General features: G+C 43.7%; 1 protein-coding gene across 1 annotated transcript in view; it reads left to right on the top strand.

Annotated features, from left to right (window-relative positions):
• Nucleotides 1-1,525: 1,525 nt before the first annotated feature.
• The window catches only part of GGA2 (golgi associated, gamma adaptin ear containing, ARF binding protein 2), a 38,095-nt gene continuing 12,053 nt past the window's right edge, over nt 1,526-27,567 (top strand). The window contains exons 1-13 of the mRNA XM_072607291.1: nt 1,526-1,700; nt 10,680-10,764; nt 11,759-11,834; nt 16,347-16,445; nt 17,948-18,071; nt 18,633-18,736; nt 20,018-20,098; nt 20,665-20,802; nt 23,515-23,596; nt 24,540-24,668; nt 25,802-25,939; nt 26,210-26,265; nt 26,793-26,959. Coding sequence (XP_072463392.1) covers nt 1,640-1,700; nt 10,680-10,764; nt 11,759-11,834; nt 16,347-16,445; nt 17,948-18,071; nt 18,633-18,736; nt 20,018-20,098; nt 20,665-20,802; nt 23,515-23,596; nt 24,540-24,668; nt 25,802-25,939; nt 26,210-26,265; nt 26,793-26,959 — 1,340 coding nt within the window. The 5' untranslated portion in view covers nt 1,526-1,639. The remainder of the gene's footprint in view (nt 1,701-10,679; nt 10,765-11,758; nt 11,835-16,346; nt 16,446-17,947; nt 18,072-18,632; nt 18,737-20,017; nt 20,099-20,664; nt 20,803-23,514; nt 23,597-24,539; nt 24,669-25,801; nt 25,940-26,209; nt 26,266-26,792; nt 26,960-27,567) is intronic.

Raw genomic sequence — 27,567 nt, 5'->3', positions numbered from 1 at the left:
AGGGAAAGGTCATGCTGCCTCCAGTTCCTTTTCTGAAGATGAATGTTTTTTTTGTAATGTTTCACTTTGTGGAAGGCACTAAATTTGGACGGCTTTGTAACTCTGTTCAACTCCAGTGGCCCTTTCTTCTGTTCTCAGATTTTTATAGAATATAAATATAGAATATATTTAGAATATAGAAGCATACTTCTTCTATATTGCCCCAAACTAAGATATTAGATTCTGTAAAAGCTGAGTAGCCCCATTTATAACAAAAATCATTTCAAGAGATTTCTGATTTCATTGATGGGAGGGTACTCCCATTGCTGATACAGATTACAACTATCCCACGTGGCAGTAACTGACTTGATGAGTGTTGTAACCAAAAATACATCCCTTGTTGTCCTATGGAGTCTTTTCATACTTAACCTGGCTGGCCTTAAATGTCTAGGCCAGTAGTCTAGGCCTGTATTGGAAACAGAGGCATCCTAGCATCTAGAGCAAATTCAGTTTTGTGTTGGGAGAAGAGGTCTAAGGCTAATCGCTTTGTATATCTGAGATAGATAGAGAGGAACATGACAGGTTAAGGAAGTTGAACTGGGAGGCCAGAATTTTCACAGTGGGACTGGGTACAGAAGACTGATTTATTAGTCTGAGGGCTGAATTAATTAGGCAGGAGGGGACTGACGGGAAAGGTGCTAGGTAACCATAAGAAGTATCTGGACAGTATGGAGTGATCTTTAAAACGAGACTATGGAGACCCAAAACTGTGCTGACAGTCGTGGAGAGAATCCAAGAGAAAGCTAGGTTCCATGAACACCAGAAGATGGCAGGGCTCCATCTTTAAAAGCCGTGTGTATCTATATTACCGATGTCTTTGTGTACCATGTTCATGTGGTGCCCAGTACATAGTACAGAGCATTATCAATGGTTATTCCCTCCCTTCCCTCTTCTTTCCTCCCAAGAGTCTTCTCCTGTAAAATAAGGAGAGAAAGTTAAAATTAGCAGCCACATTGGGCACGGCTGTGCCGCAGGTGCCGGTGCCACCTTCCACGCCCATCTGCCCCCACCTTGCCAACAGAAGGAGAAGAACCACAGCTATTTGGGGGGGGGGAGTGTGACCTTCCCCCAACCCTGGGGTCTTAGCCTTTCAAGCCGGGGGATTTTAAGGGAAACAAAACCCGGACTTACAAGGAAGCCGAGTTGGTGCGAATGAGGACGCACCTTTAAGGGGGCCCCAGACCCATAGGACCGCGGGGCTCTGAGGTGGCCCGACTCCGGGGGCACCAGCCCGCTGCCAGGCTCGGCCCGGCGCTGGCCAAGTGGCCCTACCGTGCCACCCCACGGACGAGCCGCCGAGGGGCCGGCGGAGGGCGGGTTCGGCTTAGGGGGCAGCCTCAGCCCCTCTAAGGATCTCCGGGGTCCGAGGGGAAGCCCCCAAAAGGTGAGCTGGCGGGAGGGGGCTGGGCCCGGGCAGGCCCACCGTGGGGGGCCTGGGCTGGACGGGGGGAGGGGAGGAGGGGATTCCCGGCCCGGGCAGGCTCACGTGTTTGGGGCAGGCCGTCACGCGCCGCCCGCCCTGGCCTTGCCGCGTCACCAAGTTCCTTAAAGCGCCGGGGCGGGCGGCGCCTACACCTGACGGAGCCAGCAGCGCGGCTCGATGGCGGCGGCCGGGGCAGCGCCGGGGCCCGAGGGGCCGGCAGCGCTGGAGCGGTGGCTCAGTGAGTGCTGCGCGGGGCGGGCGCTCCCTGGGCGGGCAGCCTGGCGCGCGGGGCGCGGGGCGGCCGAGCCCTTGTCTCTCTCCGGTCCTGGGCCCCGCCCCACCCCGCCCCGCTCCGGGGATCCCGGGACGCCCGGGTGCTGGCCTGGGAGGACCCGCCCGCGCCCGTGGAGCCCGGAGTGGGAACGCGGTCCTGGGGCGGGGTGCGGGAGCGGAAGCGAGGGAGAGCCCTGGGGACGCGGGGCCGGCAGCCCCGTCCTGCGGGGGTCTCACCTCCGGGCCATCCCGCGGTTGGGATCCCCTGGGAGCGCGCCGCGTGGGCCGGGCGGGCCGGGCCGGAGGTCCGGGCTCGGGGGAAGGCTGGGGCGGCTCTGAGGGACGGCCTGGGTGTTCGCTCTAGGGACTAAGGGCTGCTCAGGCTTCTCTGGGACGCCAAGGGGTGCGGACCCCGGCAAGGGCGGGGCACCGCTGGTGTTTCAGACCAGTAACAGCTAGGCCACATACCCGGCAGACAGGCCGTCCGGGACCCTCGCCTTCGGGGGGGGGGGGGGGGAGGTTTGCCTTAGGTAACTTTGTAACTTTGGAATTGTTACAGTTCGCATCTCCTCCTCCCCAGCTCCCCTTGTCAAGGTCACAAACCTGTGTGGTAGCAGAGCTAGTACTGGAATGTTGGCTTTCTAGTTCTTAACCATAAGTTTTAACGCTCTTCCTGGTAAATGTCACCTCTTTCCCATAGCCAGTACATTTAAAGAGTTTCAGACTTATTGCTTATTGCCTTTAAAACCAAACAAACGCGGAGGGATGAAAGGCTGAGCCCAGATGGGATCTGCAAGCAGGCTAAACCTTCCTTTTCTCCTTGGTTGTCCTTGCTTTCCATGCTGGGGTGTAAGTCACCGTCCGCTTTTTGGTCCTGTCACCCTGAGGTCACCTTGGGTTGTCTGTCCTCTGTTAGGAACTGCCCTGAGGAGCCCATTTCTCTCCCTTCCAATCCCCACCCCCTCCCTCCAAATCTCACCTTCAGGCAAAAGTGAGTATGACTGGGAGGATGGACAGGAGCTCCTTTATGCAGATACTGGATATGATATGGGCGGGTTCTTATCCTTCCAACTCTGAACCCCAGACTGATTGTTTCCTGCAAAGAATCCCATTGGGTCTAGCAAAATTTTGTAGTCTTGGTCCTTATAATCTATTTGTGATCTAGGTACTTATAGAATCCTAAAGTAGAAAAGGGTATTACAGGGTCATCTTCTCCAACTGACTACCCCATTTTTGAAAAGTGGTTGTTGAGCAGCATGTTGACCCATGCCTGCTATTGGGATGGACAGATCACTTGAGCTACCTTGAGGTTAAAGCTTTTCAGATGTCCCCATGAAGTCCAGTACCTGTATAGTGAGATCCTGGTAGATAGTGGCCACTTTGACCACCAGCTGGGAAGGATAAATTGACTCAAGTAGGAAATGAGCAGGTCAGAGCTCCTGTGTTAATCAGTAGTGCCATCTAGCACTTAAGTGGCTTCAATGTGTCCCAGCCTGGGCGAAATCCAGAGACCTCGACTCTCAGAAGGAAAAAAAGTTGTTGGGCCTTTAACTCATTACCTTACAATATAAGCCATTTCATTTGGGGTTGATCCTTATCATAAAGGGGATCTTGGTTTGGACCTGTGACTTCATCTATGTAGAGAACTCCTAGTGAGGAAACCATGCATATGGCAGCTGTTTCTGTAACCCCACATCTTATAGTTGCCTGGGTCATTGGGTGGTTAAGTGCCTTGCCCACAATCACATGTAGTTGCTGTCAGAGGCCAGACTTGAGCCATCCTTCCAGTGGCTGACTCAGAAGTCATCCTGCTTTCCACTATAGCTGCACTGGAGAACTCATTACCTTACCCATCCATTCATTAAGCCAAGCTCCATCCTTCTGATTTCCACCTCTAAGTCTTAATTTTGCCTCTTGGGATCAAGGACAAGTCTAATCTCCCAAGGCAGTCAATAAGCATTTTATTAAGTGCCTGTTAATTGGATTTTATACTTCTTACCCCTTAATCTCTGAATTCTTAGTAATGCTTCCTGAGCCTAGAGGATGAGATTCAGTACATACCTACATATTTTGTTCAGTCATGTCCAAATCTTCGTTGGACCCCATTTGGGGGTTTTCTTGGCAAAGATTCATTTCCTTCTCCAGCTCAACTGGCAGATGAGGAAACTTTGCTTTTGGGATCTATGTGATCAAGCCTTTACTCTTGGAGACTGAGCCACAAGCTCCTTCTTTGGGAGGATTGCCTGCTAGACAAACAATCCTGTCATTTGAACACATCCTTGGGAATGAGAGTTTAAATTTTCCAGCAACCCTGGACCACCACTGCCTGCCTACCAAGGAAGAGTCTTAGTGGCAGGTTGAGAGATCTGGTATACCTGGCAGGGTAATTGTTTCAGTGTCATAAATCTTAACAAAAGAACCTTTAGGAAGAAAAACTGTACTTCTGCATATAGCCCTGCCCTTCCTGACCCTTAGCTGCGCCTCAGGACGTTTTGGCATCACATAACATTCTGGTAGCTGCTGTGCACTACTCAAATCCATCTCTACTGCTGTCAGGGCAGGATGACTGAAATTAGGTTATGATGGAGGTGGGTCTGATTTGGCTCACATGCTTCCAAAACTCACCTCCAGGAAAGAAGTTACAAGTTGATTGGACTTAGGGGGCAGGGGAGAGAGACACAGGCTGATGGAACAGCAGCAGTTAATGATTACAGTAGATGGGAAGATGGGGCCAGAAACTCAGCTGCCTATTTCTGTTAAAAACTAAGCCAGATCAGCTCCTGGAGTCAGGTATGTGGGTTACACCTAATTCTATTGAGGCCTTCAGAATTCTCTTATTTCTATGGTAGTTTAAATGCTTGCTTCGCCCTGGAATAATTAATTGTATCTAAAGGAGACAATAAAGGAATCCCCAGGGGGCTGGAGACTTAAGGGGATCTCTTTTGGCCAGTGATAAGCTTCACTTGATATGAGACACAACTTTCTCTTTTAAAAAAATTATTTCAAACAGACAGTGGTTTCTGTTTTCAGTTTGGATTCTCTTTCTTTGCTGAAGCTTTTGGACCTTGGTATGGTCTGTCACCTGCATGTCTGAATTTTTTTTTTTTAGGCGGAAGTACATTTTCCTGTGCTGCTTCGTTTAGTTTTTGGTTCTAGGCCCTTGGGGCCATTGTCATCAAAGCTCCATCATTTTTTCTTTCTGTTTCTTTTACAGGCTTCAACAGAGCAGATGTATTGGGTTAAAATTTCACTCTTGTGCTAAATCCATTACAGCCAGGATCACAAGTTCCTAGTTTTAGAGCCGGAAGGGACCTTAATCATACTTGAATCTAGTTCCTCTATTCAAACCCCTGTGGCTCCCTATTGCCTCTAGGATCTGATATAAAATCTTTTGTTTGGCATTTAAAAGTTTGTCATAACCTAGTCCCCTCCTCTACCTTTCCAGTTCCCAACGGGCAGGTACTCTTTGGTCCAGTGACCTTTATCTCTTGGCTATTCTTTGAACAAAACATTCTACTTCCTAACTCCTAGCATTTTCTCTGGCTATCTCCCATGCCTGGTATACTTTCCCTTTCTCAGCTCCATCTACTGACTTCCCTGACTTCCTTTAAGCACCTCCTAAAATCCCATCTTGTACTGGAAGCCTTTTCCAATCTTTTAATTCTAGTGCCTTCCCTCCCTTATTTATTTCCTATTTATCCTGTATATAGGTTGTTTATACTTATTTGCTCCTTTGTCTGCCCCATTCAGTTGTAAGCTCTTTGAGAACTTACAATTTTTTCCCCTCTTTTTGTGTATGCAGGGCTTAACAAAATGCTGGCACATGGTAGGCATTTAATAAATGTTTGCTGACTGACTGCCGGATTCTGAGGCCCTGTAGAAGAATGGAAGTGACTTGCCCAAATGTTATTAAGTGACAGGATTTGAGTTGAAGCATTCAGATTTCAAATCTAGCATTCTTTCTGCTGTATTCTCTAGCTGTAGTATGATTCTCCTCTTCTCCTTTAACGTATCCTTTTTAATGCTATTTTCATTAACAGTGGATGAAGTGGACTGACATTTGGACATATGGGAGACTGGTGTTCTAAGCCTAAGTAACCATTGAGGACTAATGTGATTTTCCTGAAGAACAAGCCTGACCTTGTCATTCATCCTCAGTAACTTGTCATCCTTAATAACTTCAGTGTCTCAGTGATCTCTAGAGGATTTTAAGATTTAGAGCTGAAAGGATTAAAGAAGATGTTGGCTAATCCAATTCCCTCATGGCACAGATAAAGAAGCTGAGGATAAAGTGATTTGCTAAGGTGGCATAGGTAGTAAGTAGCTGGCCTGGGATTTGAACCAAAATATTCTCACTCCATTGTTGTTGAGTGTCTAACTCTGTGACCCCATTTGGGGTTTACTTGGCAAAGATACTGGAGTAGGTTTCCATTTCCTTCTTCAGCTCAATTGACAGAAGAGGAAACAGAGTGAAGTGACTTACCCAGGGTCACACAACTAATAAGATTTGAACTCAGGAAGATGAGTCTTCCTGACTTCAGGCTCATCGCTCTATTCCACTATGCCATCTAGCTGCGCAGAAAGAGAATATACATGTATGCATATGTATGTATGTAGTATGTATGTATATGTGCCTATCTGTCTACATGAAACTGGATCTCCCTATTTCTTCCCAAGCTGGAAGTTACACAGTGGTTATTCACAGCAGGTAATCAGGTAACAAGTAGCAGAGATACAGGATTACAGGAGTGTGTAGCAGTGCTCTTTCTACCATATTGTTTTGACCAAAATACATAAAAGTATATGATATGATCTTTGCTATCCAGCATCTTTTGTAGTCAAACTGGGGAGACAGAACACTTAATGCTATACTGACTTTAATGAAGGGGGGGAAGCGTGGGAACTGGTATGGGCTGAAAAGGACCTTTAAGGAAGGATAGGATTTGGATTGGCCAGGAGGAGGTAGAGATTGGGAGGACAAGCCCCACTTAAATCCTGAACAAAAACTTGAAAAGATTTTGCATGGTGTACCTACCATAGCTGTCAGGTGTGTATTGGTCATCCAGCATTTATTAAATGCATACTGTGAGCTCAGTGCTGAGAGTTCTTTATAGAACAGAGAAAACCAGTCCCTCTCTGCCCTCTAGGAACTCACATTCTAAGGGGGGAGGCCCCCCAGGGGCCCATAAGTGTGTATGCACTAGATGTATACTAAGTAATGAGAAGATAATGTGCCTATAAGGGAGCAAGGAATAGACACCTCCTGCAGAAGATGGGATTTGCTCAGGGGTTTGAAGGAAGCCTGGAAAACCAGTAGGCAGAAGTGAGGAGAGAGAGCATTCCAGCTGTGGGGGACTGCTGAGTAAAGGGGAGAGGAGAGCAAGTGTTTGGATGATGTGGAGGGGGGGTAAATGGTGAGACATTTGGAAACATAGGGAAGGTCAGGTTAAGAGGGGCTTGAAAAGGGAAGCAGAATTTCATATTTGGTCATGGAAAACTAATGGAGTTTATTAATTAAGGAGGTAAAATGAATAGTTTTGTGTTTTAGGAAAATCTCTTTGATATTTGTGTCAAGAGAGTGGATTTGGAGTAGAGAGAGACTTGAGGCAGAGACCATCCAAAAAGCAATTGTAATAGTCCAGGCAGAAAGTGATGAGAGCTTGCATCAGGGTGGTGATTGTGTGAGTAGAGGAAGACATGTATAGGAGAGAACATAGTGGAACAGTGGGAGAAAAGGCTGTAGAGGTTCCATATTGGGTGTACATGATGGCGTAGTTGGTACATTAGGAGGTGGTTGCAGGCTCCAAATAGAAACTACCCTTAGAATTTGTGGACTAGGCCAGAAAATGTCAGTCTTGGAAAACTAAATAGATGTGAAAAATATGTTTTGCATGACTTCATATTTATAATGGGTATCATATTTCTTGCCTTCTCAGTGAGGGGGTGGAAGGAGGGAGAAAATTTGCAACTGAAAAGAAAAATTAAAAATAAATTTTAAAAATTAAAAAAAAAGAAAGCTAATTGGAATCAACACAATGGATGATCTCAACCAAATAAATGTTAAAATGGATAATTTTCAGCTCTTGCAGAAGTAAGATAACACACTGTCACTATCAGCAATCCCTTAGAAGATGAAGTACCCATTTTGTCAATGTGTTGCTGATAAGATGCTGGAGAGCTTCTGTCATTGAATCAATCCCAAATCTCATCCAAGAGAATTTCTAAATGTCTTTGAAATCTTAAAGGAGAGTCATAGAAGGACTTTTCAGCCTCTTTCTCTATCCTTCCCTTAAACTGCCCTGGATAAACAATTGTATTTGGTAGACATAACTGTTCCGATCTCAAGGAAGATATTCATTATAGTGAGTACAGGTTCTACCACAGCCCTGATGAAATATTTCACAACCCTTTTCTCCTCTCTTTTTCTTTTTAACACTCTTTAGATTTTAATTTTTGAAAATTTGGTGTCTTTTCCAAATATATCCCTTTTTCCTGCTCTATCTTCCCAACCAGAGGGTCATCCCCTGTAATAAAAATTAAAAAGGAAAGAAAAAAATCAGTTCAGCAAAATGAATAGATCAACTGAGTGTTACAGATACACACCCGTGGTTTCCCACCTGTAAAAAAGGGAGGTGAATTTTCTCTTTAATTTTGGTTCCCCTTTTTCCTTTCAATTATACAACTTACTTTGTTATTTACATTCCTATTTTTATAGTCACTGAGTAAACGAGTTACTGGTTTTCTTATTTCACTTTGTATTTATTAGTTCATATGTCTTCCCATGTTTCTCTGTATTGTTCGTATTCATAGTTTGTTGTGAATGTGCTGTCATGCTTCATTACATTATGTACCACAATTAATTTAGCCATGCACCAAATGTAGGTATTCACATTGTTTCCAACTTAAGTGCTATTGCAAAAAGTGCTGCTAGGGATGTTTTGTTGTATATGGGACATCTCTTCTTTTTATCTTTGCCTCTCTGATGTATGTGCCTGGCAGTGGAATCTCTGGGATCAAAGGATATTTGGTTACTCTCTTAGCCATGATTCCAAATTGCTTTCTACAATGGTTGGAACAGCTTATAGCCTGAATGTTCATTTTTTTTAATCTTTAAAAAAATTTTTTCAACATTTACTTTATAAGATTTTCAGTTCACAATTTTTTTCTCTTTCCCTTCCCTGCACCCTCCTTAAGACAGTAAATTATTTGTTATAGGTTATATGTACACAATCATATTAAACACATTTCCATGTTTGTCATGCTGTGAAAGAAGAATCAGAACAAATGGGAAAAACCATGAGACAGAAATTTTAGAAAGATGACTATGGTATGCTTCCATCTGCATTCTTTCTGTGGATGTGGATAGCATTGTCCATCATGAGTCTTTTGGAATTGTTTTTGTATACAATTTGTCATCGTATTGTTGAGAAGAGCCAAGTCTATCCAAGTTGATCATCGCACGATGTTGCTGTTACTGTGTACAATGCTCTGGTTCTGCTCTCTGGCGCATCCTCAGTTCTTGTAAGTCTTTCCAGGTTTTTTTGAAGTCCACCTGCTCATCGTTTCTTATATTATAGTGCAATACTATTCCATTCCATTCCATTTGTATACCACAACTTGTTAGCCATTTGATGGGCATCCCCTCAATGTTTGATTCTTTGTGACCACATAAAGAACTGCTATATTTTTGTACATGTGGCTCCTTTTCCCTTTGTGATCTCCTGGGATACAGACCTGGAAATGGTATTGCTGGAACAAAGGGTATTCACGGTTTTATGGCCCTTTGGGCATAGTCTGAATGTTCATTTCAACTACATTTCGTTGTTATGTGGTAGGTGGCTGTGCTTTCTTCTGGGTTCTGCATCCTCTTGGGGAATTGCTTTGATAGTTACAATGGGAATTGAGTGGAAGAGGTAAATAACCAAATGACAAGACATTTTGATGGGAAAAATGACTACAGGTGGTTATGGCAGACTTAATAGAAAGGATATAGACAGAAGAGAGGTGGTTTGACTTTTTTTACAAGGGAGGATTCCATTACAAAATTTACTGAAGTAGCTGTTGTCTACAAACGAGACACACAAAACATTCTTTTTAAAAGTTGGTTTAGATCTATGATTTCATTAGAATAAGGAACTCCCTATACCATTGCATATAGAAAGTTCCTTAGGGCATCAGTTCTCAAACTTTTTCATCTCATCTCTTTAATATTCTTAAATCATTGAAGATTCCCAGAGAGCTTTTGTTTATGTAGATTATATCTGTTGATATTTAATTAATACGTTTATGTAGATTATATCTGTTGATATTTAATTACTATATCAGTGCTGTTATGAAGATAGTTTTGATGGCAAGGACCCCCAAAAAGGTCTGGGGACCTTCTGACCTCACTTGGAGAACCCTGATGTAGGCTGTTAAAAGGTTGAGTTGCCTAGAGTCCCACTGTCAACATGTTTTAGTGGTTAAACTTGAGCCCAAGTCCTCTTGATTTTGAGGCCTGCTCTCTGTGCTTTGTATCACACATCTTGCTCATAAAAAATGAAAATGAAATTTAGAGCTGAGGGGAAAAAATGGCTTGTAAACAGAAAAATAGATGATATGGTATTTCCTTGAATATGGAAACTATATATATCTCGCACCAAGGACTGGAAACCCACCCAAAGCATGAAGGCAAAAGACATATCACTCTACTGTGCTGCCAAAAATGGAAGTAGTTTTAGGACGATCAGCTTAGTGTGAGTTTAACATTGATGTTTGATTAGCCCCACTGTTAATTCTCAGTGTGACATGCCAGATGATTATCTGTCCCTTTCTAACTTCCCAAAGGCTGCTCTGGGAACATGAGAGCTCATTTGTCTCCAGAGGTGTGAGTCTCAATTCATTAGTTCTGTTCTTATTTTCTCTATTTCTCATTTCCTCCTCTCTCCCTTTTCTTTCTTGGCAGATAAAGCCACAGATCCAAGCATGTCTGAGGAGAACTGGTCATGCATCCAGTGCTTCTGCGACCAGGTGAATGCTGACCCTGATGGGTAAGATTAATCGTGTACATTCTTACCTCGGTGGTTCTTGTAATCTCCTGGACATGGTGATAGACACACAGAAATATTTAATGCTTCAGACAGTGAGGACGCTAAAATTTAAAGGGGCAGATATTTTGTTAGGTAACCTGTTTTGGGGGTCCTTGCTGTGAGCTGAGGGGCAGAGACAAGGGGAGAGGGTTGTGAAGGGTAGAGAGATGGAGAGGGAAAAGAACAAGCTGAACTTTGCTTTCCAGCTCTCCCTCCTGGGGCCCACAGTGGCATTTTTTAAAGGAATGGAAGCAGCGAAGGCAAATTGGCTTCTCTGTTTCACCTGCTCTGTGGCAGAGGTTCAGGCCCCTCTCCCTGCTTTGTTTTCTAAAATAAAAAGATGTAGAAATCCCTCTCTGCAGAGGAGTTCCTAATAACCTTGGGCCCCATGCTCCTGTGGAGGCTTACGCAGTGGCTGGGGTGTTTCCTGCTGGGTTTCCCATCACTCTCTCTGTCTCTCAGTCACATTATATGCTCATGACCCTGGAAAAGGAAGCCCTTCTTTTCAGACTGACTCAGCCTTTTCTGAGGCTCTGTCGAGTTCTTTCTTTGGTATGTACACAGAACTTAACATAGAAGCACTGTGCTGCTAATGTGTCCTAGGCTTGCTGGAACCATCTCTGTCTTGCTGCTTTTGTTAGAGACATTTATGGGATGTACCGTGTTGGGAGAAATCACAAATATAATGTTGCCTGTAGAATGTAGTGACATTCTCACGGCCTTTTCAGAACTTCCTGGAATGATTTAATCTTTTTTTGTACTCTTGGTGGTGGGGGTGGGCAGGAGGAAGCACATGATGGCTGCTGTGCCTCTGGCCAGCTTCTCTGGGGTTCCTAGGTCAGCTTCAGTATCAGAAGATTCATGTGTAACGAGCTACATCCCCTCCCCTTTTCTTCCTCTGTCAAGAGGAAACCTCTCAGCCTGTGCCTAGTCTTGTCCTTTTCTGTTTCCTCAGCCCATCTCATGCACCTTGGCTGCTGGCCCACAAGATCCAGTCCCCACAGGAGAGGGAAGCTCTTCATGCCTTAACAGTGAGTTGGAGCCTGGTCTCCCTGCAAGACCCTCCCCTCCCCCCTCAAGATTGGAGAAAAGGACACTAGAGACTCTGTTTGGCTGATGAGCTCCCCTTGACTTTCCTAAAGGGAGCTATTCAGACTTCCAGGCTTTGGGGGGAAAGCAGGATGTGGGGTGAGGAGAGGTCTGAGCCCAAGGCTTCACATTCTCTCAGGCTTAGCTCTTAAAGAACAAGACTAGATGCTTTCATTCTAGATGAGGGAAAAGATTCTTCTGCTTAACCCCTCCTGGCTTTTGTAGTAGGTGTCTTTGTGCATGCCACACCATTCATGCAAGGTAAAGAGACAGGGTTGGAGAGAGAGAAAGGAAGATCTGGCCAATCAAGAATTCTGGGAAGGAAGGAAGGAAGGGGAGAGAAAGGAGGATCATTTGGAGATTTCCTGGGCTAACTATTCTTAGGGAGGGCCAGAAAAGTCTTGGCTTAGGAGAAACCCTGTTGCACCCCACACATCCCAGTACTGAGAGAAGGACATACCTCAGGGATTCCATCCACAGAGAAAAACAGGCATACAGAAACACACTTTGCTCACTTTTACTCACTAAACCAAGTGCCAGCCATGTTTCTCTCTGCTGTAAAAACATACAGTCACAGTCATCAGTAACTCTTTATTGATTAATTATATCATATTTTATTGACTTTATTGATCAGTTATATAAAAACTAGATTTGGGTCACTTGGTGATCAGCTTCCATGAATTCAACTACCATCTTGATGTAGATGATTCCCAGATTTATTTGTCCAGCCATAATAACTACTCTGCTGATCTTCAGTCTTACATCTCTAACAGCCTCTCTTACATATCCAACTCCAACTTGAACTAGATGTCTCTACGTGTCATTCTTGACTCCTCCTTCTTATCCCTCCTCCATGTCTAATCAGTCACTAAGTCCTGTCATTCCTTCCTTTCTAACATTTCTTCTATATGCCCCCTTCTCTCCTCTCACATGGCCACCACTCATCACTTCACTCCTAGACTGTTACAGTAGCCTTCTGGTTGGTCTTGTTGCCTCAAGTCTCTCTCCACTCAGGTTCATTCTCCACTGAGTTGTCAAATTGATCTTCTGAAAGGGTAAGTCAGAGCATGTTACACACGCACTCCTCCCCATTCAGTCAACTTCAGTGGCTTGCTGTCTCTTTCAAACAAATATAAAATGCTTTTTTGGCTTTTAAAGCCCTCCATATCCTGGACCCATCCTACCTTTCCAGTCTTCTTACGCTTCAGTCCTCTCCATGAACTCTGATCTAGTGACGCTGGGCTCTTCGTCAGTCTTTGCACAAGATACTTCATCTTCCAACTCTGTTGTTTATGCCTAGAACTGTTCTCTCTCTCTCTCTCTCTCTCTCTCTCTCTGTCTCTCTGTCTCTGTCTCTCTGTCTCTCTGTCTGTGTCACATACAAACCCCGCCCCCCCATCTCTGCCTCCTGGCTTCCTTCAAGTCCCAGGTACAGTGTCATCTTCTGCAAGATGAAGCTTTTCCCGATCCCATTTAATGCCAAAGTCTTCCCTCTGCAGATTATCTCAACTTTATCCTGTATGGGCCTTGATTATATACCTCATTGCTTGCATACGGTTTCCCCCATTAGTCTGTGAGGTCCTTGAGAGAAAGGCCTGTTTGTTTGTTTTTTTTTCATCCTTTTTGTATCCTCAGAGCTTAGAATAGTGCCTGGCTCATAGTGCTTCCAGGTGACTGATGGACTAGTGACTTGAAGACACAGATGATATGCTTATCTCATTTTTAAATGACATCAAGCTGGGACAGGTCGAGAGGATCATAGGTTTAAAGGAAAAAAAGACCTTGGAGACTTTGTAGTCCAGATTTCATTAACAGATGAAGAACTTAAGGCCCACAGAAACTGATTTGCCTAAGGTCAGAAAATAGGAACAAAATCCTGGTGATCTCAACAGACTGAAATGATGGACTGAAACCCATAAGATAAAATATAAGAATAATATCAAGTCCTGTATTTAAGTTAAGGAAATAAGCCGTATAGTTACACAGTGAGAGAGAACTGGCTGAAGGATAGTTCATTTGAAATCGTTTAGAGGCTTTAGTTGACCATGCACTTACAAGCCAGTAATGTGACAGATCTTAAAAGCATGAATGCATTTTCACTTGGGATTAGGAAGAGGTGAGAAGAGGAAATACAGTATTGTTCTAGATTACTACAGGCTTGGTGCCCATATCATGGGAAATAATAGTTGGAAGATGCCATAACATAGTGATTGGAGTACTGGGCTTGGAGTTGGAAAGGCCTGAGTTTGAGTTCTGCCTCTCATGATAGTTGTGTGACCTTGGGCAAGTCACTTGACTTCTGAGTCTCATTTTCCTCATCCTATCTCAGATACTTGTTTTAAGGCCCAGATAAGATAATATGTATAAGAAAAAGTTGTTTGCAAATTCTAAAGTGATATATAATTTTGATATCTGTCAAATACTGTGCCCAGTTCTGATTGTAACACTTTAAGAGGGACTTGGACCAACAGAAGAAAAGAAACCTTAGGAGAGGTCATGATAGCAGTATTTATGTATTTGAAAATCTACCACAGAGTCCTGGAATTTGTAGGGAAATCATTTAGTTTAGTAGTTAGTCATTTAGTAATCATTTGGTTCAATTCACTTCGTAGTCCATTAATCTTATCTATATAGAGATCTATGTAGACATATATGTGTGTATTTATGTATTTGTGTATATACAAGAAAAGTGGTCTGGCAGGGCCATTAAAGTCAATGCCAACAATAAAAACCCTGTCGGTGTAAAAATAAAGCTATGATCATATGATCGCTGATTCACAGTTATATATAACTCAGTAATATAGGGTTAATGTTTAGAATGGAGTCATTCTACCAAACAACAGTCATATAAAAAGCACCTACCATGTATTAGCACTGGGAATATAAAGGAAGACAAAAGACAGTTCATTCTCTTGTGCTGATGGTATAATGGGGAGGAGGGGAGTCACTGTATATAAATCAGAATATAAAAAAAAAAAAGATACAGTGTAGATGGAAGATAACCTTAAATGGGTTGGCACTAGCACCAAGAAAGGCCTCCCGCAGAAGGTGGGATTTGAGTTGTATCTTAAAGAAAGCCAAAACCTTAGAGATGGCGATAAGGGAGTAGAGTGTTACAGGTGAGGGAAAGGCAGTGCAAAGTCACAGAGACAGGAGATGGAGTGTTGTGTTTGAGCAAGTGCAAGTAGGCTGGTGTAGCCGGATTGTAGAGTTGCATGAAGAGGAGTAAAATATAAGAAGACTGAAAAGATAGGAAGGGGTCAGGTTATAAAGAATTCTAAGGACTAACTAGAGGAATTTAGGAGGAATTTATATTTGATCCTGTAATCAGGAAATAGGGAACCATTGGAGTTTATTGAGTAGAAGAATGATACGGCAAGATCTCTAAGGGAGATCAATTTAACAGCTGAGTGGAAGATTGATTCAAGTGGAGGATAGTCAGGCAGGAAGACAAGTTTGAAGACTTTTGCAGTAGTCTGGGAAAAGTGAAAAGGGCCTTAACTAGACTGCTATGTGAGTGGAAAGAAGGGAGATGTATGTCAGAAGCCTTGTAGAGAAAGACTTGCTGAGATTTGGCAGCAGATTGGGTATGTGAGGTGGGTGAGAGAAGACTAGGGTATCACACAAGGCTGCAAACCTGAATGAAGGGAAAGTTGTGATTTGTTCCCATGATGGTAACTGGAATTCAGAATAGGGGCGGGATTGGTTGGGGAAGAATTGCTGCTTTGAGGTCTTGTAGAAGGCTCTTAAATGCCTTAAAAGTTTTCATAGAAATGTTAGTCTCTTCTCCCAGGGAAAATTATAAAGATTATGTCCACAGTGATTGGATTTGGTTTTCCCTTGTTTTGAAATGCCTGAGTGCTACAGGATTCCACAGACAAAATAACCATTGCCTGAGGCAGTGCCGTGAAAATGGGTTTTATTTGTTTAGTTTAAAAAGTTATACTTCCTATAGGATAGCCCTAGAACACCAGCACAAACACTGAGGCTTTAATAAAATGACACAAAACCGAGCCATCAGAGTGATACCAGTATGGGTGTCATGTTTTGATTTTATAAGACCTCAGCCTAGAAATGGCATTATTACTAAAAGATGACACTATTTTCAGTGACTTGAAAGTCGAGTCCCAGAGGTCTTGTTGAATATTGGGTATAGCTAAGGCAGACACTAGTGAGCCCTTTCCAGATTAGAGTTGGGTTGCATTGGTCCTGTTCTTTTCCTTCTAATGGGGATAAGTTCATTTAAGTTCTGGGAAATTTTATTGTAGGGAAGCAGCCTACTTTCCCTCTTGGTTTCCATAGCAGTTTCTCATGGGGCTTCCTGAAGGAGAGTCATTTGGATTATCTGACGAATGGATACTGTCCAATCTGCAGCTGCCCATCCCTGGCTTCATGGGTGGGAACGTTGTAGATATGCTTTCTTCTGGTTCTGAGAACTGATTTGGCTTTCCTAGGTGCTGGAGGTATGCATGAACTATTGTGGAGAGAAATTCCATGGTGAGGTGGCCAAGTTCCGCTTTCTGAATGAGCTGATCAAAGTGCTTTCTCCAAAGGTGAGTATTTCCCAGGGAGTAGGATTCCCTTCCCTGAGGAGAGGCTGGCACCTTGCCTGTAATGATTTGTATGTGAAGTGCTTTGAGGAAAGTAGAAGGCAATCTACCCACCAGAGGTGCTATCATTACTACATAGATAATGGACAAGCAGCTGACCTCTGGCCTTTGCTTCATCTCCCAGTTTCCCCATGCATTACAGTAGTTACTAAATAGTAACTTGTTTGTCTTTTACCCAGGAGCCCTGAGGGTCTTCCCTTCCTTTGATTTTTTAAAAATTTTTTTTTTTTTATTAAAAGGGGCCATCCCATGAGTAATTACTTAAGGAGGCCTATTCACTGAATTGGGTGTATCTCACTCAAAGTAAGAATCTGATAAGACTTTAGCCTAAAATGACCAGGGTTTCACTTTGTATCCTGAGCCATCTCTGGTCATCCTGATGAATACCAGGCCAGTGGACCCAGATGGCTCTGAAGGAGAAAGCGAGGCTGGTCCAGCCCTCCCTCACTCAAATCAAAGTCAAGTGCAAGTCATGTCATGGTCCTCTTCAAGAACGAAGGACAAACACAACAGCATTATAGCCCCTCTAATACTAAAGTTCTACTCCAACAAGGTATTGTGCCATGGAGGTGACCCTGAGTTTTTAAAGGCTGTATTAGTGGATTATAAACTCTAGAAGATCCTACAAAAATGTAAAGACCCTGAGCAACCTGGATGATGGGCTGTATGCCTATTGTCTGATGGTCAAATTAGCTAAATTTGGAGAGGCCCGTTACCAAAGGATAAGTGACCCATGCAACTCATTACATCATCAGCTGTAGCATGGGGGCGTTGTGATCTGACTCTGTAGGGGTGTCTTTGGAAATAGTGTGATTCTGATTCCTGCTGTGTGTGACATTTTCCCCCACAAAGAGGCACGTGGAAGAAAGGGATTCTTTATCTTGGATGGATGCTGTGATTGGGGTGACATATGCAGGCTTAGGTTTCAGCTTGAGCAGTGTCTTCCCACCTCGTCTGTTTCCCCTGTTTTGATTATTCGTCTTCCTCCCTTTTGGCTTCTGCCTTAATTCCTCTACTGTCTTAATGGGCATCCTTCTCAGTCAATGGAATGTATAACTCTTATTGAGGTTGGATTTAAAGAATGAATCCTGTCCCGAGGCAGTAATGAAGCCTCAGCCTAGAGTCCTACCCATATAGTAAGTAGTCAGTAAATGTAGGTCATGTTTGAATAGTCATCGTGACTATTCAATAAGCACCTTTGGTGCTGAAACCTACCTTCTACTACTTAGCATTCAGTCATTAGTATTGTGTAGTAAAAAGAGCACTGGACTTGAGAGTCAAGAGATTTGGAGGGCAGGGGGGAAATAATTTTGGGGTTCCCAGAGATCTGACATTGACTGTATTCCCTAAATTCTCTTGGTTTTATTTTACTAAAGGTTTTGGACTAGGCTATCTCTCATCTCATAACTGTCTAAAATTCCATCTTTCTGCTTTTTTGCTTTTAGTATCTTGGATCTTGGACTACAGACAAAGTCAAATCAAGAATTATTGAAATAATGTTCAGTTGGACAGTTTGGTTTCCTGAGGATATCAAAATACGAGATGCTTATCATATGCTGAAGAAACAAGGTCTAGCTTATGTTGCATCCCCATTTGTTTTGAGTTTAAGTTAAGAACTTGGCTTTTCCTCCTCTGTCTCCCTCCTGGTACAGGTTTTGAGAGATTAGTAAAGAACCATTCAGTGATTGTTGGATTTGGGGGTGTTTATATATAGGATGTGACATATTTGCCTAAGATGACCAATGTGGCTTTGGGTGTGTGCAGTCCAAAGCTAGCCGGGCTCAGAGTGAGGCATCATCCTGACTATTTAATTAACAGTCACCTTGTTGTGTCTGTTAAGAGTCACTGACTCCTGAAGCACTCAGGCCCCTGCCTTCAAGCTGATACATAGGATTTCCTTCAATTGACAGTTTAGAACTTCACGCCTCTCCCTATCCTGGGTGTGTCCTACATAGCAAGTGCACTTGGTCTGTCCCTCATAGGACATCAGGTACTAGGTATTTCATTCAGATTCTTTTCAGAGGGAGGCCTCTTTCACCATAAGATTCTTGGATTCATTCTGAGATCGCCAAGACCCCCACGTGGGCTGGGCAGAGGCAGCGTTTGAAATCTAGGTGTTGCATGTTTCAGGAATCATTAAGCAAGACCCCAAATTACCAGTGGACAAAATCTTACCCCCACCTTCTCCCAGGCCCAAGAGCTCCATCTTTGATGCTGATGAAGAAAAATCAAAGGTAATTAATACCCTTTTCCTCTACTATCCTTGCCCTGGAGGGTTGACCTTTCCTCTCCATGGACTGACTGATAAGCAACACACATGGAATTTTTTTCCCATGGATTGTCTAATGGGTTATAGCCACAGACTCCTCTTGAAGATCCTTAAGCATCCAACTCAGTGCTCATTAAGCCCCTGTGAACTGATGCAAGAGATAGCAAGGGGACTGGCTTCTGGAGACAATGTAGTGATTCTGAAAGAGCTTTGGATGATGGGAGATTGAGTAGAGCTCTGTGTGTGCATATCAGCCAGCGCATACTGGGGCTCCTGAGAAACCTCTCTGGCTGATGAGTCATCTATAGGTCATTTAGGAACAGGAGGGGATAATGTTGTGCAAGGAACCTAACCTTAGGATATGCAATTCAGGAATTATTAACATAAATAGTATTGTGTAATGAACTGTAATATTTGTATTCAGATTAAAATGAACATATCAAGGACATTCTTGATGGAAGGGGCAAAAGAAGGGTAGCCTGAGGGGAAGGAGAGAGGGAGACGGAGATGGGGAAGGAGAGAGGGAGATGGAGATGGAGAGGGAGAGGGAGGGAGGGAGAGACAGAGAAAGAAAGAGAGTGTGTGTCTGTGTGTAGTTACATCCAGCTTGAGAGATGGGCCAGCTATCAGCCCAGTGCCTTTGCTTTAAGCATGTCTCATTGGATCAGCTCCTACCTTACCCAGAGCCTCTCAGAGTTACCCTGTTATCGGTGAGCATTTGATGTGGGTGTACATAGTCAAGTTTCAGGGGCTCTTAAAGGTCAGACCTAGGACCTTATTTCACTGAAGCATAGAAATGTTTCAGATGCCCTTTATCCTTAGCTGACTGACTTTACCCTATGGGATGTACAGCCCCTTACTCCTACATCTCCCCAGTGGAACAGCAAGGGGAAATGACAGTGGCTGGTTTCTTGAACCTTCTCGGGAGTCTGACTTTCAAGCAATGTCAGTGCCAGGTGTATCAGTCCTCAGTGCATCCCCTTTCTCCTGTGCAGAATTATGTAGCCAGTTGTCTTACTCTTCCTTTTCCACTTTTCTAGCAGTCACCCTTCCCCCAGGATCCAGGACTATAGTAGGCCACAGCATTCCACTGTGCCATGAGCTACTTGTCATCTAGACCCTGGCTTTGTATGATATCCCAGAGGATAACCATTGAGAGGGTGTTGGGGTAGAACAGGAAGAAAAAGATGGGAGAAGAGGACAAATTACGGTCTCACTTAACCTTCTCATGGAATATCTTCCCCAGCTCCTGACAAGACTTCTGAAAAGTAACCACCCTGAAGATTTACAGGCAGCCAACAGATTGATCAAGACCCTCATCAAAGAGGTGGGTAGCAGCAGGTTTCTCATTTCGTTTGAGGGGAAGAGGGGCCAGGATTGGGAACCAGTTTCTTAGAGTCCAGAACTTGGAGATTTAATAGTATTTTGGATTTTAGACATCCCTTGGTATCTCTTACTCCTTTTGCCAATGATGGAAAGCCCAGTTATGATGGCTATGTGCATAGGAGTATGGCTGCACAGATTACTGGAAGAATGGGCATGACTCCTTTTCCTTACCCTAATTCTCAGCCCTGTCTCATCCTAGGTGGCTTCTTACAGGCTCACACTGGTATTCCAGACCAGTATGCATTTGCTGCAGATCCAATATGAAAATTTTGGATGAAAGTAATTTGTGTGACTTTTCTCTAGAAAAAGGAGGAAATTTGGATTGGGAAAGGGATGGGGAAACCTGTCAAGTAGGTCGACTCTTAACTCAGCATCCTCATCTCCCTAAAGTAGCAGCAGGACAGTCGGTGCCCAGAAAAGAAATAAGAAGGGATGATACCTTTAATGTGGAGAGCACTAAGAATGTTCTGTTCACTCACTTCCTTCTTCCTCCAATTCCTTTGAAAGGAACAAGAGAAATCTGAGAAGGTGTCCAAGCGGATCAGCACCATCCAGGAAGTCCACAGCAACGTCAAACTGATGAAGGAGATGCTGAGCACCTGTCAGGGGTCAAAGCTGGAGCAGCTGGACCTGAAGAACCTCCAGGTAATCCGAGGTCTGGGCAGCCCTAGAAATTGGGGCTGGTGAGCATTTGGATGAGGGCCTTGGTTAGGGGCAGGGTAAGTTGTATAACTTGTTTGTAGGAGAAGGCATTTGGTCCTCCAGGTACTAGATTAGGCCAAGCAAGTTAGGAGTGAGGGAGATTGGGGTAACTTTTTAGAGAAATTGTTTAGAGCAGGGATTTTTACTCTGGAATCTATAAACTTTAAAAAAAATTAGATAACTGGGTTTATTATAATTGATTTCTTGTGGAATAATTTATTTTATGCATCTAAAAACATTCTGAAGCTCATAGGCTTCAGCAGATGAACGAATGAGTCCGTTGTGTGCACGCACACACACACACACACACACACACACACACACACACACACACACACAGACACAGACACAGACGGACAGACACGCACACCCACCTATCTCTTGCGTAGGATGACTTCCAGTCACAAAATTCACCCACTTAACCTTGCTTCCCTTGCTTTTTAACATCGCTCTCTCATTTCAGGACTCAAATTAGAGAGGTCTACTAGGAATGTTTTTTCTTTTCTTTTCTTTTTTTTTGAAATTCTAAATTATTTTGTTTTCAGTTTTCTGCAGTCACTTCCATATATCTTTAGATTTTTTTTCCCCTCCCTCCCCCTTCTTCCTCACTCCCTCCCCAAGATGCGTGCAGTCTTATAATGTTCTACACATACATTCCTATTAAATACATTTTCACCTTAGTCATGTTGCATAGAAGAATTAAAATGAATGGGAGAACCCCATAAAGCAATAGGAATGTTTTTAGCATGTGTACAGGAAAATCCTCAGTTTATATTCCAGTGAAGAAAGTCTGCAAGTGGGATGCCACTTTCTTAAAAGCCAATTCTGTATTATCAGTTGTCAACTGTAAGAAATTATTTGACTTTCCTTAGGGATATGCTTCTCTTGTGCAGGGAGCAGAGAGAGAGAGAGAGAGAGAGAGTGTGAGTGTGTGTGTGTGTGTAAGGGAGGAAGTATGTTTTGATATGTATTTGCCTTTGCCCTTTTTAGTATCACATAAAGCAATCATCTCTAAGTAAAACCAGTGTTGAATTATTGCCCATACTCCCCCATTTAGGGCCAAAGCTACACAGTAAATGCCATGGACTGACGTAGCTAAAAGGCTAGGGTTCATCTCTGTAGGTTGGGAACCTTTGCAACTCATATTCTCATTTGCCACATCATGCTGTTTGGGAAGAGTGGGGCACTTGTTTCTCAGGCTTGGCTTTAGGAGATGTGGTTACCGTGTCTACTAAGTCCTCAAAAAGTTGAGTCTTTCCATGGGATACCACTCTTAAAAGCCAATTCTGTATTATCAGTTGTCAAAAGTTTGGAAAGGGCAACTGTGAGGATTAATTTGACTTTCCTTAGGGCTATACTTTAGTGCAGGGAGCAGAGTGATCTCGGGCTATTCTACTAGACTCCTAGAATGTTAGAATTGGGAAGGTCTTTAGAGAGCATTTAGTCCCAAACCCTCGTTTTATAGCTAAGAAAAACTGAAGTCTAGAAAGGCTGACACCTTATACTTTTTCAGAGCATGGAGCCCAAGTCAGTCCAGTGCTCTTACCACTGCACTAAGGTCCCTCACTCATGTCTCCTGGTTCCTTGAGGGTTGTTCTGGAATATTGTGATAGATTCCTGATTGACTTCCCTGACTCTTTTCAGTCCGTCCTCCACTCATTTGCCAAAAATGCACAGGTCTACATTAATGAAATTTCAGTCGTTTCTTATTTATTACCCTCTAGGATCAAATGCAGGCACCTTTGTTATTTCCTGAAAGCAATATTCTATTTCCAGCCTCCATGCCTTTGAACAAGGCTGCATCCCTAATTTGGAATGTACTTTGTTTTTTTAGAATTCCTAATTAGCCATCCTGTAGTTTCAAAGAAAAAGAGGAAGAGGGAAAAAAATTAAGCAAAACCAATCAGGATATCAGAAATATATGTTGATAAATGTCAGAGGTGTCAAAGCACGAGGCCCATTCTCTGGTGTGGTCTGAGCCCGATTAAAATGTAATGAAGAAATATTTAACAAAATAAATAAAAATGCAGCCTAGGTAATTAAATATTACCCCGCTCACAGGAAATTGATGTCTATTTTAAATTTGATACCACTGTTCCCTGCAGTGTTCCACATTCATGGACCCCAGTCTTTGTAGTATAGTTGAAGGAGATGCCTTTTCTTATCACTTTGGGGCCAAGACTGCTCTTTATGGTATTTCACAACATTTAGTTTCGATGATTTTATGGTTTGTGGGGAGAATATGCAAAGTTTGGATGAGAGTCAATCCCTACTTATGCTTAGTAAGCGATAGGACATAAACATATAACCATTATGTGACAAGTGCACTGGAGAGTTGCAAAACAAAGTGCTATGTAAGGTGCAAGGGGAAGGTGCTTCCTGTTTGGGACTTCAATTCTGCTTATTTCCTCTGATTCTAATAACTGGTTTTAGTTTTGAAATATACAGTTAACTGAGCCTAAGGGATGAGAGCTTGAGTGGGTGGGTTGGTGTTAGGTAAGAGAATTTTTTCCATCTCTGTGTAGCTTGAATTGTCAGCTCCAAGCTCCAGGCTGTCACTGGTCATTGGAAGAAAGAGAGGCTCATACTTAGAGCATGTCTGACAGTCATTAGCAGAGAGCCTGCTAATACATTTGGCCTGTTTGTCACCCCCAGGGCCTGTATGAGAAGTGTGAAAAGCTGAGGCCCACCTTGTTCCGGCTTGCCAGTGACACTGTGGATGATGATGATGCCCTAGGTAATGGGGTTTTTTGGAGGGGGTTTATTTGAAGCAGTGCCCTGGAAGGTTAGGAACACAACCACAGATGTGGGTCCATAGTAGGGGAATGAGACAAACGTGAGTTCTAGTCCTATAGCATAAGAGATAATGGTGGCTGGGGTTTGGGTACCTGACTTGAACTGCCCAAAGACTTGGCTTTTTTTAAAAAAGTGATGAAGTTTTAAGGTATCTTTCGGTGTAGGTTAGCACATGGTCTGAAAGTTTTTGGAAGAGAAACAGAATAAGCTAGAGATTAGAGAGGGGGACAGAAGATCTGAAGAAAGACTGAAGGAACCAGCTGGGCAAAGGCAGGTTTGATTCTGTTTTAATGTTAAGCTTCTTTTTACTGTCTCTGAATGAAGCTATGACTCTGAGGAGGAGGGTAGTGCTGGTTCCTCTGTGCCAATGTTTCTAACTTGCTTTGTGTGCCTTCTGCTCGCTGCCTGGTCTGGCATTCTCGCTGACTTTGATCAGCCATAAACCAAAGGGCAGATACTTATTGAGAAAGTCTTGTGGGTGGTTCTCTCGTCTGAGCCACAAGTTCTTTTGAGAGGGTGGAGTTGGAACGGATGTATACACGTGAGGCAAAATTTAAAAGGTCAGTGTTGTCTACTAGCTCCTACTTTTTTGGGAGGCTAAAAGGGTCTGTATCTCAACGGTGAGAATAATTAAAGTAGGTACAATTGTGGACATTTGGTCAAATATCCGGTGGCAGGGGGGCTCATTCAACTTTTGGAGCCAAGTGAAGGTAAAAAGTGCTACTTTTCTGTTTGAGGGAGAGAGCAGAGGGGCATGTAGGTTCTGTTGAGCAGAGGTTTTGGTGTGGTCAGTGAAGCTTGTATCAGGACTAGCTAAAATAAACCTAGGATTGGGGAGTGTGGGTGGACTAGCCCAAGTGACTTGTTTTTCCTCTTTTTTGCAGCGGAGATTCTCCAGGCCAATGATGTACTCACTCAGGGTGTTCTCCTGTATAAGCAGGTGGTGGAGAGCCAAGTCAGTGCTGGGAATACAGTCACCAGTAGCACACAGAGAGAACTGCCTGCCTCCCAAGGTAGCACACCTTTCATATTCCATGTGCTTTCCACTTGGCAGAATTTCTTTAATTTTTTTTTTTTTTTAAGAAGAACACTCATGAATCATCAAGAACTGGGTGGTGTGTTCTCTTGGAAGTCTGAGGCAGCATTATTTAACTTTGTTCTAAAAGGGAGCAACCTTTCTGTCATTTATTTCATACAGCTCAGATTTTTGTATGAACTGGAGACAGAAGTCCTACTCTGCTGACTTCTTTCTGTGAGAGTACAGTTTTTCTTGGGGCTAATTCCTGGGTTTTTGGTGAGTGGAAAGACCACTCCGGTATATGGTGAGGGACGGCAGCTCTTGGGTCTCTCTTCATGTGATATTTTATCTATAAGTGCTAAGATCTGCCACTACCCACCCGTTTTCCACCCTAATAACTCTTAACATCAACAAAACCATACAAAAACCACCTTCCATGGGGGACAGGGGCACAAGCAGGAAGGGGGGGAGGATAGAGGGGAGGGCATGGGGAGGAGAATGCAATACGAGGTCGACACTCACGGGGAGGGAAAGGACCATAAGAAAATAGAAGTAATGGGGGACAGGACAGGATGGAGGGAAATATAGTTAGTCTTATACAACACAACTAGTATGGAAATCATTTGCAAAACTAAACAGATATGGCCTATATTGAACTGCCTGTCTTCCAAGGGGAAGGGGTAGAGAGGGAGGGAGCTAAAGAAGTCGGAACTCAAAGTGTTAGGACCAAATGTAATGTTCTTACCACTGGGTAACAAGAAACATAGGTTAAGGGGTCAAGAAAGCTATCCGGCCCTACAGGACAAAAGAGAAGACGGAGACAAGGGCAGGGAGGGAGGATAGAGGAGAGAGCAGATAGGTCACAGGGGCAATTAGAAAACTTGGGTCTGGGGGGGGAGGGGGAAAAAAAGGGGAGAAAATTTGTAACCCAAAATTAAAAATTTAATAAAAAAAAAACCAAACCACCTTCCACCCAAGGCTAAAATAAGCTAGAGGTGGTGCTGGAAGGGCAGTCCTAGGCAGCTAGGTTTTTTTCCAGCGCCCCTATGGATTAAGGGAGAAAGTCAGATTTGTGGGTGTTTAGATGGTAGTCCCCTACATTCAGAAGCTAACTGTCCCCTTCTCTAGCCTTTCAGGAAAAGGAAGCCAGCATCAAAAGCTACTCCCTGATTGACTTTTCTGAACTGGACTCTGGATCTGAAGTCCCTTCTGAGCAGTGTGAGCTCACATCATCTAGTCTCCTAGAAAAAGAGCTGGCTACTTTAGGTGAGTGAGTGGCCTAAGGAAGCCCACTTAACTTAGGCAGTGTTGTATGGCTTTCCCTTTGGGAAAATATCTATACTTCTGGTGGAGACTTGAGGGTGGGGGCTTTTACCTGGAGTTTAGAAAACAGCTGTTTGAAAGAACTATACTTTGCCATTTACAGAAGGTGAAGGAGGGTGAGGATAACTGGATGCCTGACTACAACCAGGGATGGTGGGGATAAGAATATTTTCTGATTTAATAATTGCTTTGTGTCATACTTGTCATCTGCAGGTCTCAGTGATGCCCCAGTCACATGCAAGACATCCTCAGACTTTGATACCCTTCAGGTGAGGAAGCCTATCCCAGGGTCATGAAAGAAAGATTGATATTCTAAAACCCACCTTCATAGGAGCATTACCTCTAGTGGTAGAGAGATGTGACATGGAAATGATCTTCATGACAATTTTAGTTGGAGGCCTAAATCTTTTCAGATTATGTTACTCAACTCTGGGGGACTCATTCCATAAGATGGATCTTATTCCTGCCTTTCTCTGATTTGCAACCTTTAAGAATTATTGTACCCCACCATTCCTATCTAATTCAGGCAATGATCAGGAGGCATGAACTCTAGTTTCTGATGGCCCTAACAGAGAGAGAGAGAGAGAGAGGGAGAGGGAGAGGGAGAGAGTGTGTGTGTGTCCTTCTGTGGCAGATTTAGTTAGCTTTGGGGCATCTGCCTGTTGTCTGTTTGGCTGAGTGGGGCTGATGGCCAGTTTCTCTTTAAACATATCTCCTCCTTTGTTCTTTGTATGTTCCTGGCCTTGGTTTTGGGGAAATGCTTGTTTTCTTACTCCAAGTGGTTGTGCTCTGGCAGGTTGCCCCAGAGAATGGTTACCTGGAGGATGGAAATTTCTCCTCCAGTACAGTGGCCAGGAAGCCCTTACCTGGTAGGGCTGACCAGACAAGTGGCTCCCAAGGCAGCTCTCAGAAGAAATTGTCTACTCCTCAGACTTCTCTAATCCCTGACCTATCAAGCTCATTGTGAGTATCTCAGAGAGTGGGTGGTAATGAAATCTTGGATTAGAGACAGTCTGTGGTTGTATCTTGTTGTCCATTCTGGTAGTTGCATGGGCTGGGGAAAAACACACACAAAAACACCAAAACCCAAAATACAGGCTCCTAAGAGCAAAATTAAGACCCCTCAGTCTGGAAAAATCTTTGCATTGACAGCTTACCCTGAGCATGTTGCCTCATCCCTCATCCCACCTAGACTGCCTTGGTACTGTCACCCTGCACTCTCCATCTCTTTACCCTAAAGTTCCCCTGTAAAAAAGGGTTTTTATGAGGCTTTCTGGGACCTACTGAGAGAAGACTTCAGATTGTGTGAGAAGGAGGAGGAAAAATGGTTTTCATTGAGTGAGTCTTATGATAGGCATAAAGATGTCCCGCTGTGATACATCTTTGTGTTCAGAGCACCTAGGATTCCTAGAACTGGCTTCTTGGATGTTTTCTCCTGTCTTTTTCTACTTCCAAATGTGTCGATTTCTGTATTTCAAAGAGTGGAGTCCAAAACCACTAGTACTTCTTGTAATTCAGTACAGTGAAGAAGAACAAATTCCTGGAGTAAGGCTGATGGACTCAACTAAACA

This window comes from Notamacropus eugenii, chromosome 1 (genome assembly GCF_028372415.1).
Source record: "Notamacropus eugenii isolate mMacEug1 chromosome 1, mMacEug1.pri_v2, whole genome shotgun sequence".
Classification (NCBI taxonomy): Eukaryota; Metazoa; Chordata; class Mammalia; order Diprotodontia; family Macropodidae; genus Notamacropus; species Notamacropus eugenii.
This window is presented reverse-complemented; position numbering and strand designations above follow the sequence as displayed.